This window comes from Nicotiana tomentosiformis, chromosome 1 (assembly GCF_000390325.3).
Source record: "Nicotiana tomentosiformis chromosome 1, ASM39032v3, whole genome shotgun sequence".
In the NCBI taxonomy this organism is placed as follows: Eukaryota; Viridiplantae; Streptophyta; class Magnoliopsida; order Solanales; family Solanaceae; genus Nicotiana; species Nicotiana tomentosiformis.
The window spans coordinates 87753666-87765918 of NC_090812.1; the positions used below are offsets into that span (position 1 = coordinate 87753666).

Here is a 12253-nt window from a genome sequence, read left to right on the forward strand (position 1 = left end):
GATTTGGTTTTAAGGAAAGTAACTCAAAACACCTGGGAACTCAACGCACGGAAGTTAGGCACAACTTGGGAAGGCCCCTACCGGGTTTTGGCTGTCACCGGGAAAGTTTCCTATGAGTTAGAGAATCAGAATGGAGAAAATTTTTCAAGCAATTGGAATGTGGCATACCTCAAGAGATATTATTGCTGACAAACATCGTTTGTACTGGAAGTATGCGCTGCACTTTTTTTTCCTTCATTTAGTTTTTGTCGCAATTGGGTATTTCTGGCAAGGTTTTTAACGAGGTAGTAACTGAAAGCATACTACGAAGAAAGTTTCAATGGCAACAATAAAACATTTAATAGCAAGGCACACAAGCAAAGAACCACTCCGGGGCGGTTAGATAACCTTTGGCTCTATAGCACAATTCCTACATGGAAAATAAGTTTGCTATAAAGCAAAGGTAACCCGACCGTTTATAAGTGCAAACCACTAAAGGATTGTTAGATAGTCTTTTGCTCGATAGCATAAATTCCTAAGGGGAAGCGAAGTTTGTTACCGAGTGGAAGATTGTCTAGCAATTCATTAGTAGGATCCTCGAAGGTGCAAGATTCCAGTGTTCCAATTCACATTCTTCGCATCTTTACACTGGGGGGGTGATATGAGAATGCAGCAGCAATGGCTTCCACGTTGACCGTAACACGAAATTCGAGAACATAATTGTGTCATCGGGACCGGGGACGGCGCGGTTAGCCCCGTAGAAACAAGTTGTACAAATTAGCCACAAGAAATAACAATTTCTCTTTGACATAACAAACACTCATGTACTTTTTGAAAACGGAAGGAATAAACTAAAGTCCTTTTATTTTTCATCTTGTTTCTTGTCTGATCGATGAGTTGATTTTATCATTTGAAAATTAAACAAGTACTTCAAATGCTAGTGTTGTAATGAACAAGAGATGTCCTCTTTAAGAGCACCGTAAACATAAGAGGGCCCTCTCTTATGAAAACCCTCATGTTAAAGGGTTTATTTCGGTAGAACTTATACCCGGAATCAAAATGCTTTTGGGAAAAAATACACCCAAGGCTTCACATAATAAGATGCAAATAGTAAAACTTGCGCAAAACTCTTAAGCAAAAAGAAGAGAATGCAAAGATTCAAACTTGCATAAATATTCAAATGAAAGAAAGACTCAAACAATACTTGTGCATAAGGTTGTTTTTGTTTACAATAACGTGCCAAAATGGCACAGATACAAAAGTTGGAAAAAGAAAAGAAAATCTAAACTGCTACATCTCCGGAACCCAGAGGAAGAAAAGTGTCTGCGCCCCTAGGGGAAGTGGGTAGATCCGCCGACGGCTCAATATTTTGTCCCTCATCAGTTTGGCCTTCAACATCTTCGCCTTCCGTTTCCTATTCAATTCCCGAAGATTCAAAATCGAAACCGAAAGAACCGGAAGCATCAGGCTCTGCCGGGAGACCACTTTTAGCACCTAACTCAAGCTCACGGACCTTAGCAATTTTGACATCAAAGTCAATGATACCAGCTTTGGCCTCTTCCAAGGTTTTTCTCTTCATGCTACACATAACGTAAGTTTTCTCAATATCGAGGTAAGCTGCTCGACCTTTAAGTTGTTCTTTGAGTTGGGTTACCTCGACATAAAGGTTTTCCCGGGCGGATGTAATGGATATGAGGCTAACATCAAGGTCACGGGTAGTTGAGCTAAAAAGCCTATTATGCTCGATAGTTGTGTGGGAGAAAGAATTCTAAAAGGAGAGAAGATTTCGTCCACCAAGAAAGACTCTCCTCCAACTGGGGTTGTTTCACCCCCCGCAGCAGCAAGCTCTTCAGTTTTGGAGTTCAAGGTTGCATCTAAGTTGGTCAATCTTTCAGCGGAGGCAACATCGCGGTCGGTTGCAGCAAGAACGTCATTATGGACTTCATCCCATTTGGCCCCGGCTTCGTCAAATTTAACCATCAGCAGGCCAATCTCTTGGCTAAGGGTTACCACTTCTTGCTCGCTTTTCTACAAACGAGTCTCCAATACAATGGCCTCAGCAACTTTGGCTTCCAATTCTGAGAGGCGAGCAACAGTTTGCTCCCGCTCGGCCGAAAGTTGATCCCGTGCGGAGGTAAGTTCTTCCTTTTCCCGATTCAACCTTTGGAGGCCCTCGGAAGCAAGAAAGTTGGCCTACAAAGTAAGAAAGGCAAACTCAGGATATTTTCATGCAAAAGCAAAAGAAATAACAAAGGAAATAAGGAATGTACCGTTGCGGCGTTGTGCCTGGCATTGTTCAACAAGAACTCTCCCGATATAGCATGTACCTTTTCCTAATCTTTCTCTGAAGCCTTTGTCTTCAGATAGTTAGCAAGTTCCACCGGCCAGGATAGCAAATTGCATCCGTTGGAGACCGAAAGAGTAACACTCCTCCTTCTTTGTGGATCTTTTGAGGGGGAGCATAGTTTTGCCCCAAATTCTCATGAACTAGGGATTGGGGAGAAGGACACCCTCTTCTCGGGCAGATGCGACCGGTAGAGATGATGTAGCAGTTGCTGCTGGAAGAGTTGATGAAGGTGGAAATGATGTAGCAGTTGCTGGTATTGGTGAAGATGGAGATGAAGCTGATGGAGTTGAAGGGTGAGAAGCAGCTGCGACAAACGCAATGCTGGTTATTGGTTGCTCGTGAGCCGAGGACAGAAGGGACCCGGTACTCAGCCCCAAAATATCGGGCGCAGCGACTGGGACACGGAAGCGGGAGTTAGCATTTTCCACCATTTCATACTCCCCAGAGCGTCGAGACATCGTCCTCAGCTGGTGTAACTAGCTCAATAGATTGAGCGGTTTGTTGAGTTGAGGAAGGTCATCGTCTTCTATGTAGAGAAGCTCATTCCTCGCTAGCTTTTCCATCATCGTCAATCATCACAGTATTAATGATCGGTCCGGGCGGAGGGCTCGTCACTATGACTTCCGAAGACGACTCGGAGGCATCATTCTTTTCTCTCTAATTTTTCCCTCCGGCAGTAGAGGAACGCCTTATTTTTGGTTGTTTGTTCTCTGGCCGGGGACTCCGAGAAGAAGCACTTGCACAAAAGCAGGCCTGAAGATGCATGTATGTTAAAAGGCTTTTTGTAGCAGCGTCAGCCAAAATGTCCTCCTTGGGGATAATAACTTAACCTTGGGTGGACCTAAATTCAACAGAAGGAAGGAGTGAGATAATTTTCTCATAAGAAAAGGTAAGGACATAACGAGTTAAACTTACCATGATTTTGGGGCTTTCACCCGTATTTTCGAGATATATCTTTCCACAAGCGCGTTTCGGGTGTGGTAACGTCCAAATCTTATGAACCCATTGGTTCAGGCCCTCAACCCTAGGGGTAACCTACCGAGCCGCTGAGGTAGGAAATATAAGGGAGTTAATAATGACGATGGAGGGATATTTAACATGGAAAGAAACATACTATATACTCATGAGTCCAGTTCTATAGTTCTGGGAATGAATAAGCCGAGGCCGGGATGATGTCACTAGTGGCAACTGAAATAAACCGTTCCATCCACCCACGATCGTTATCATCATCTATGCTAGATAGCAGCGCATGATGGCCCCGCTTCCTGAAGTTGATCATCCCCTACGGAAGATCTTGGGGGAATAAAGGTTCATCACATGAGCTAAAGTTAGCTCCTCTCCCATTTCCTGGCGCAGGCACCAAAGGCAAGCAATCGTCCTCCACACAGAGGGACTTACCTGTGCCATACACACTTGATAACGGAGGCAAAACTCTTCAATAACAGAGTCAAGCTCTCCACTTAGAGAAAATGTCCCCAAAGTGAAGGGATACGTATAGAAGTACATAAATCCCTTCTTGGGTAAGGTTACTCGCTCCGTCAGGTCGGGAGCAAAAATGGCTAGGTCCCGGTACAACAGTCTTCCTTCACAACAGGAATGCTGGAAGAACGGATGGAAGAAGGATACCTACTAACAGTCCATGTACGAGAGCTAACAAAGGAAAATTTCTCTTCGAAGTCTTTTGTTGTAATAAGACTTCTAGGGATGATGGTGTCCACTGTTGGAGGAGTAGAGTCCCCGGCTTTGTTCTTGTTCTTTGAAGAACTGGTATTCTTTGAAGAAGAAGCCATTATATGGAAGAAGAAAAAGCTTTTTCGTTTGAAGAGAGTTGAAGAAAGGTTGAACAACATGATGCAAGTTGAATAAAAAGAGTTTTAGAGAGTTTGGAGAGTTATGGAGTATGAATGAAAGAGATTGATGCGTATAAGTAAAGGTTTATGCGGCTAAATTCGTGGCCATGATTACCTCAATAACCGATAAAAGTTATGTTGAATCGTGGGATGACGTGTGTTCGGGACATTAAATGCGGAGAGGCGTGCGTCTAATCAACCGTCAGAAGCTTTTTATAAGGAATCATAGTAATTCCTGCCAAAAAGAGTGCTTCTGCCAACTTTCCGGTAACACAAAGTTATGTCACCGGATAGCAGAGGGATTATTGGTATATGATAAAATATGCTATGCTACATGGATGTCCAAAAGAGGGACACATGGAACCTAAGGCGGGGGATAGCTAAAACCGAAGGCAATTGTCCCGTTTGTCACCGGAAAGAATAACGCTCATAAAGATGCAATAAATACCCTCCGCCCGGTAGCATTTAATGGACATTAAAGAAAGGCATGATCCTAGAATCTTGTTCCTTAGGTGCAACTACAAATAGTGAGCTTTGTTATCATTGTAAATGACATGATTTTTCTGGCAAACTTACGCTATAATCAATAAAAAGCTTTATACAATTTTACTTTCTTGTTCCTTGGTTTCATCACTATTGTGTCGGGAAGCCCTGTCCCCGAATCATTGTTTTTTGTGATTTTATTTTCATTTCAAGACTAAGTATAATGCATTTTTTAAAAATTATTTCATGATCAAACTAATTCACTTGTCTAGAAACCACGTATAAATTCAACTGTACCGTTTTACGGATAAACAATTTGTGCCTTAAAACTCCAAAAGGAAAAATTCAATGTAGATATAAATAAGCATTGAATCTATCCAGATTTAACAATGTCAAACTACTACTCCTTTTTGTAATGGTAGTAACATTGCCGGACTTACATCAGCGACAAGCAAGTATATCCAAAATTAACAATGAGAGAGGAAGAGAATAAAATAATCTAGATATTTGGTTTTTATGCTATTGAATTAGGAGATTTGCTTAATGGTATGCTTCCCTTTTTGCATCACGTGATGCGGTAATGGCAGACTGGCGGAGATTTGGTGGTGGAAATGTTTGTCAAGGGAAGAGAGAAGATGAAGGAAAAGAGACAAAAAGATTAAAAATAAAAACTTTGGCCATTCACGCTCTTTTTTGAGGTGAGGTTCACGCACACTGCCATGTCAGCAGTGCGTGTCTAATAGGCATATTAAAGCTTGAGTTTAGTGTTCAACAGGAACATAGGATAATTCAAGTGTCTAAATAAAAAAAATTGGGCAAGTTTAAAGGGTGTGCATGTCACATCCTTAGTCTTGAACTAAGCGCATACGCGACACTTGACAACTTACTCACGATCTTGCACAATTCGATCACTATTTTGCTATGCCAAGTCAGCCTAAAATATTACACTCAAGATCGCTAAGGGAATGTTAGATAAGAAAGACAAAGAAAATTTGCCAAAAGAACCTTTTGTATTAGAGAGAACTTGAATTGTTTACTTGGTGAATTACAAATAAATAACCCCTTTTATATACTAGTTTTATAGGGGCCAGTGAGTAAATAATAATTATTACACAAGACCCTTATTATTTACAAGTAAGTCCGTTCTCTAGAATATTCTAGATAACTAGCATATTTTAAGGACTTTCCTAGCAATTTATAGGGTTCTAAGGTATTTCATGAAAAATTTCCATATTTCTCTAGAACCTTTTCACATGTACTAGTCTATTTCATATGTAAGTTTTTACATGTTATTAATATATGTCAAATGACACCTATGTGTCATGATGATGTGGTGGGTGATGACATACATCTACAATTGTACTTGAGAACCGCACAAGGAAAAACATTTTTCTTACTGATTTTCAGTTTCTATTTTGTGTTATACTTATTGTTCTCTCTTGATTTCTCTTTTCTTCGTAATTTTCTAATATACCATTGGTGGTCTTTTTATCTTGTTTGGTTTAATCCTCAGAAAGGTTTTGAACTTTTTTAAAACATAAATTACATGTTAAAGTTATTTATCAAACAAATATATTTTGAGAAACATTTGTAACAATTGTATGAAAATATATTTCGAATGGTTTTGTTGTATTTTCGAATAATAAAGTTTGTGGTTAAAACTCGTTTTTATTTTTTTTACAACTTATTTTCCCTCCAGATATTGGCCAATATTATATTATTAATCTTACAGACGCACCAATATTTTTCTGGCACGTAAGTAAAAGGTCCCACAAATTCACAAAGCATTAATATATGCTCTCATCTCACAAGTTTTCCCCTTTGGCGCCAAATTCCTCTTCCACTATCAGTCTCCAACTCTCTTTCACCAGTCACCGGCGAGATTTCCTCCGGCGAAGAAAACCCTAGCGAGCTTTCAATCGCGGTTTTCTCGCCGACTAATTTCTTCAATTCCTCCTTCGTTCTCTACGCCTCACTTTAATGTCGGAACGTGGCGCTAAACGCGCCAAAATCACCAGGTCCGTGCTACACAATTTTCACTTACACTACTTAAAACTTTGGCCCTTCGCTGCTTTCTTGTGATCCATAACTCCTTTTTTCCCTTCTAGGTACTTTTCGAAAAAATAGTTCGGACTTTTCCTATTTTGAGTAATAGTTAGGGTTTATTCGACCTTTTGTTATATAATTTCACTTAAAAACGTATAAAACCAATTCCAAAAGTCTTTTATTTTACATGTTTCTAGTTATAGTTGTGGATTTCATTTTTAATTTCAGGGAGGTTGAATTAAAGTACTAGCTTTAATTGTTTGGGATGCTTATTTTGCATCTTTTTGGTTATAATCTGCAGGGGAGAAGATGATTATATGCCAGGAAACATAACTGAGATTGAGCTTCATAACTTCATGACGTTCAGCAAGTTGACATGCAAACCGGGCTCCCGATTAAATCTTGTAATTGGACCAAATGGCTCTGGAAAGAGTTCTCTAGTCTGTGCGATAGCACTTGGTCTTGGTGGTGAGCCTCAGGTAAGTGGAAGTTGAAGTAAATGAAAAATTATTACTACATGTGAATTTCATGGGTGAACTTTTACCAAGATGAAAATTGTGTTACACTGCAGCTTTTGGGGAGGGCTTCTAGTATTGGAGCATTTGTAAAACGCGGGGAGGAGTCAGGGTACATCAAGATTTCCTTGAGAGGGGAAACCAAAGAGGAACAGTTAATTATCACGCGGAAAATAGATACACGGAACAAATCTGAGTGGATTTTTAATGGTAAAGAATTCTTTATCTATAATGTGTGCTTCAATTAGAAAGCTGTTTAACTTGCTATATTTGTGATGACGGGCCACTCGAATGATACAAGTCTTTCTGATTTGTTTTACTCTTTTTATGTCATAATATGTTATAGATTAAGAGGATACGTGGATGGCTTCTTGCATTTATCCATACGAGTGAAAACGAAGGCTTCTATTTCCTGGAATTTTCTCATTCTTTTCGACATGGATGATTCATATTTTCCGACCCTTAATCTTTTTTATCTTTTGATTGTCAGATTTCAAATTTAGGAGCTTGGGCGTATTCATGTGCTATCCTTTTCAACTCTCTTTTTTCTATCCCAATTTCCCCTTTCCTTTGCCATCTTTCCTTAGAAGGCTAAGATTCCTACCAGAACTGTTCTCGATTTTAGTTAGGCTAATTATGAATATTCTTCTTTTGTGTAATTAGGTTCAAATTGTTGCATCTTGTATAGAACAAATAGTGAATCTTGTTTGCAATTTTTGCCCTCCTCTTTCAGTCTGTTATGCTTCAAGTTTATGAAGTTGGAGTTTGTCTTGCTTCTGCTTAGGGTATGAATGGCTTTTAAGTAGTTCAAAGCTTTGGCAGTAGTTTAGGAAGGAGATTGGAAGGTTGTTACTTCTGTTTTGGTGGTACTTTAGGGAGGAGATCAAAAGCTGTTACTTTGATGTGGCTTCATTGCATTTCACTATATTGCTTTAATCAAATATTCCAAGGGCGCTATTTAGATGAGTACAACATCACAACTTAAAGAATAGCCTTTTATCTTTGATCGCTTTTTGGTGCACCCATATAACACCTACTTGTGTAGAAGATTGGGCGTCGTTTTTTTCTCCCTTTTGATTAATACAATTTACCTTATCAAAAAAAAAAAAAAGATGAGCACAACAGTGGAACCATCTTCCTTCTAAAAAAAACAGAGGAACCGTCTTAATTATTTGCTTTCAATTGTACCTCTATTTGGTGTAAGCTAGTCGCCAGGAGCTGGTTGTACTAGCGAGATACAATCATTTTTCTTCCTATTATATATACTTGCAGATCTCTTCCCAGTTCTGTCAATATTTTTTATTATCATCTTAAGAATTTCCTGTTCCTCAACTGGAAGTTCCGACATATGTTTGGTTGACGTTGTTTGAATCGTAAGTAGGTTCTTTATTCTACTTTCTGTAATGGCATGTCTCTCTTTGGGCGGATAAACACTTTTGGGGATCAGATAAGGATGTTGTTAATCAGTTGAAAAGAAAATGTAAATTAACGTGAAATGCCTTTTGCAGTCACTACATGTGTTTATTCTGTTTCAGGAAAAGCTGTGCCAAAGAAGAACGTAACTGATATAATTCAGAGGTTCAATATCCAAGTCAACAATTTGACTCAAGTGAGTTCTTTGTCATCTTCTTTTGGATGTTAAACATAGAGGACACATATGCTATGTTGCCAAAACATTATTGGAACCTACTTATCCCCACCCAAATCCACCCCTCTCCCAAAAGATGTAAATATGAAAAACACTAGAGGGATCTCTAAAGTCAAGTGTGAAATACATTAACAAGACCATGTTTTCTCAACTCCCATTATTGAAAATTGTTTGCTTCTTGCATGATGGGAATATTTTTCTTTATCCGTAAAGGATAAATTTATTAATTACCAGCATTAAGTGAATGCTGGTATGTGCAGTATAGCACCATTTCAGGTTGACTGTGCTTAAAAATCAATCATGGCTTCTACATCATGCATGATGCGAATGTTTTTAAAATAGGAGTTTTAAGAGTTTCCTGATGCAGTTGCTAAAGTACAGATGTTTGTGGTTTTTGGCTTTCTACTAGCTCACTAAAGGATTAGAGTTTCTTTTGTTTACAGATGGGATCCCTTTCTTTTGTTTTGTATAGGGGATCCCAGAACTTGTAAGTCACAAGCACTATCATAGTGCGTGGCTGTTGTCATCTATAAAATTACTACTTACCAGTCTCGAAAAAAGGAATTTCCTCTAATTTAAACTCCGATCTTCGTGGAAAATTGATTTTTGAGAATTTCCATTAAAATATCAATTTTGCTACTTCTTTAGAAAAAAAAAACACTTCGACGATGTAGCATGTTGATATTTTCTTGCCAATGATCTTTTATTGTTTTACTTATACAATATTGATATATAGTGACCACTGACCGCCAGTTGCTTTGGTTGTATATCATCAAGATATTATTGATTAGTATAGCAGAACCAGATGTTTCTAAATAATTGGAAGCTTACTGTTCGCCCTGAAACTATCAATTTTTTTCATCTATTTATTTATTTTTGAAAAGTGTATAATTCTCAACTTATATAGTATATCAGTTGGATTACTACCAACTCTTTAGAAGTAATTTTCCCCACAGAATGATTTTGACTAAATATGTTATAATCTGCTAAGTGAATTTCTTTTCTAAATATTATTATGAATTTTCTCTTATAACATGTGCAGTGCTAATGTGCATGTAATCCTTAAATAGAAAGGTATCACAGTTTTTTTTTTTTTAATCAGCAAACAATAAAAGGTTTACTAATATCCAGCAATAAGATGGTGCTGTGCGTGTATCATGTAGATGCCAAAAACAACACCAGACTTGCTAGTACAGTAGAAGAAAAAACAACTATGCTCCCTCAGGTGTTGATTATGTACATTTTGCAGTAACCAGAATTATCTTGTAAGGCAGTAAATGAGCTTAACCATCTTATATAAAATCCGCGTTTACACCAATAAGAAAGCTAAGACAAACAACTTAACTTGGTTTTGCTGACGGCTGCTACTCTATTCTCGAACCTTTTTGGCATGGCAATTCACAGTTGTTTGAACCAGAGTTATCTCTGGAGGTTTCATGTAGGTGATAATTTTTAATTGCATTACATACTCAAGCCTTCTACCATTGTGGTACAGTTGCGCCATTTATGCTGTCAGGAGAATCTCAAGGATTAGGTTTAGGAAGCACCTACCTTATCCGATGACACTATGTACTTTTCTCTTGGCCTTAAGTGGATGTCATACCGAGTCCTTGCAATTCCTTCTAATTCACGCTACACAAAGTCTCTTCTTTTATCATCTTATTTGGTTACTGTTTTGTGCCTTGATCAGAAGTATCTAAGAAGGAAGACCATTGATGTATTCACAAAATTTCCCATTATCCTTTTAGTTTTACATTTTTCACTTACTGGTCTCATTGACTTTTTGTATAAGCTTTTTCTTTTTATCTGCTTGTCTCTTCCTTGTTTATCTCTAGCCCTTCAAACAATTTTTATAACATCTTTTTAACTGTCTTAAGTACTTCATCTGTTCCATTATGTGCGACATTGTTTGATTGTGCTCATAGTTAATAAAAAAAGAAAGACTTTTGAAACTTGTGGTTTTAAACAGCCCATGACATTTATGTGGCTATAAAAGTATGTCATTAAGGGTAAAATGGAAAGTGGAAAGTTAAATGTTTTCCATATGCAGAAAGACGCTATTCGTTTTGATGTGAATAGAGGAAATACTATTCTTTTTTCAACTAGTATAGTATGTTTTTCCTTAAAAAGTTAGAGAACATAAACTAAATTAAGAGTTTACTTCTCTCTTGTGAGATTCTTTTCCTTGTCTTTATGATCTATTGGCTGATATATCCTAATTCAATGGGGAGGACCTCAGTTTCTACCTCAAGACAGGGTTTGTGAATTTGCAAAGTTAACTCCTGTTCAACTCCTTGAAGAGACTGAAAAAGCTGTGGGTGATCCTCGGCTACCAGTCCAGCATGGAGATCTTATTAGCAAGAGTGAGGAGCTGAAGAAGTCTGAACGAGTCAGTTCTGTCTTACCAATTTGTGGAAGCTTTTGAAATTTTTATTGCAAAGCGTTTATTAGTGAACAAAGCAAACATCCTGCCTTATTTTTTGACAATTCAAACTGAATAAAATTTCATTATCTGTTTTAGACTGTGAAGAGCGGCAGAGAGACATTGGATCAGTTGAGGGAAGTCAATTCTCAACTTGAAAGAGATGTCGAGCGTCTCCGTCAGAGAGAGCACCTCCTAGCACAGGTAAGTGTGGAGCTTCTTCCTAAGCTTTGGTGAGAGCTGTTAATTGACTATTCATATGGCTTGTAGGATGTCCTACTGATCCCCCCCACCCCCACCCCCCACCCAAAAGAAAAATTTAAAATAAAATAAATTTGGCTGTTCATATGTCTATAGGCTGAAACCATGAAAAAGAAATTGCCATGGCTGAAGTACGATGCTAAGAAGGCTGAGTTTCTGGAAGCCAAAAGCCAAGAACAAGATGCCAAAAAGAAGCTGGATGAAGCTGCTGAGAGTTTGAATGAACTCATGGAACCTATAGAGTATGTGAGCTTGTTGTGTAATTTATAGTTTGAGTTAGAGATTTTGTCTCTTCGTTTCGATATCCTGTTCATATTTCGGTAGTGGGAAATTTGCAGTTGCCTGTCATTAGAAAATTTCAGATTTTAAGGCACCCCACTGTATTAGTAAATTGATACTGATCAAAAAGTAAATTTCAATTTGTGTCTCCACCTTTCTTTCTTAAAATATCTAGTTTTGCCTTCGTTTTTTTTTTCTTTCCTAATTTAACAGTTTGATCTCAGGGAAAAGAAGCAAGAGAAAGCAGAACGAGATGCTAAATGCAAAAAAATAAATGGCCTGTTGGGTGACAATGCCAACAAGCGTATGAAACTTCTGGATCAGGACAATCGTTTGGTATTTTGTCAGAGTTTCAATAAGTTTATCATTTTGATTAATTCTTTTTCCTCTACAGTATTCACTTTTACTTCTTTCTATGATATA

The 12253-nt window shown here is 38.1% G+C and overlaps 1 protein-coding gene across 3 annotated transcripts in view; it reads left to right on the forward strand.

Moving 5' to 3' along the window:
• The first annotated feature begins 6465 nt into the window (after positions 1–6465).
• Positions 6466–12253, forward strand: part of LOC104106131 (structural maintenance of chromosomes protein 5) — a 30895-nt gene continuing 25107 nt past the window's right edge. The window contains exons 1-8 of one of the 3 annotated variants that reach the window (XM_070187043.1): positions 6466–6767; positions 7007–7184; positions 7277–7430; positions 8756–8829; positions 11108–11257; positions 11390–11494; positions 11648–11793; positions 12055–12166. In XM_070187043.1, coding sequence (XP_070043144.1) covers positions 7023–7184; positions 7277–7430; positions 8756–8829; positions 11108–11257; positions 11390–11494; positions 11648–11793; positions 12055–12166 — 903 coding nt within the window. In that variant the 5' untranslated portion in view covers positions 6466–6767; positions 7007–7022. The remainder of the gene's footprint in view (positions 6768–7006; positions 7185–7276; positions 7431–8755; positions 8830–11107; positions 11258–11389; positions 11495–11647; positions 11794–12054; positions 12167–12253) is intronic. The other 2 variants (XM_070187037.1, XM_070187047.1) reach the window with 2 other exon arrangements.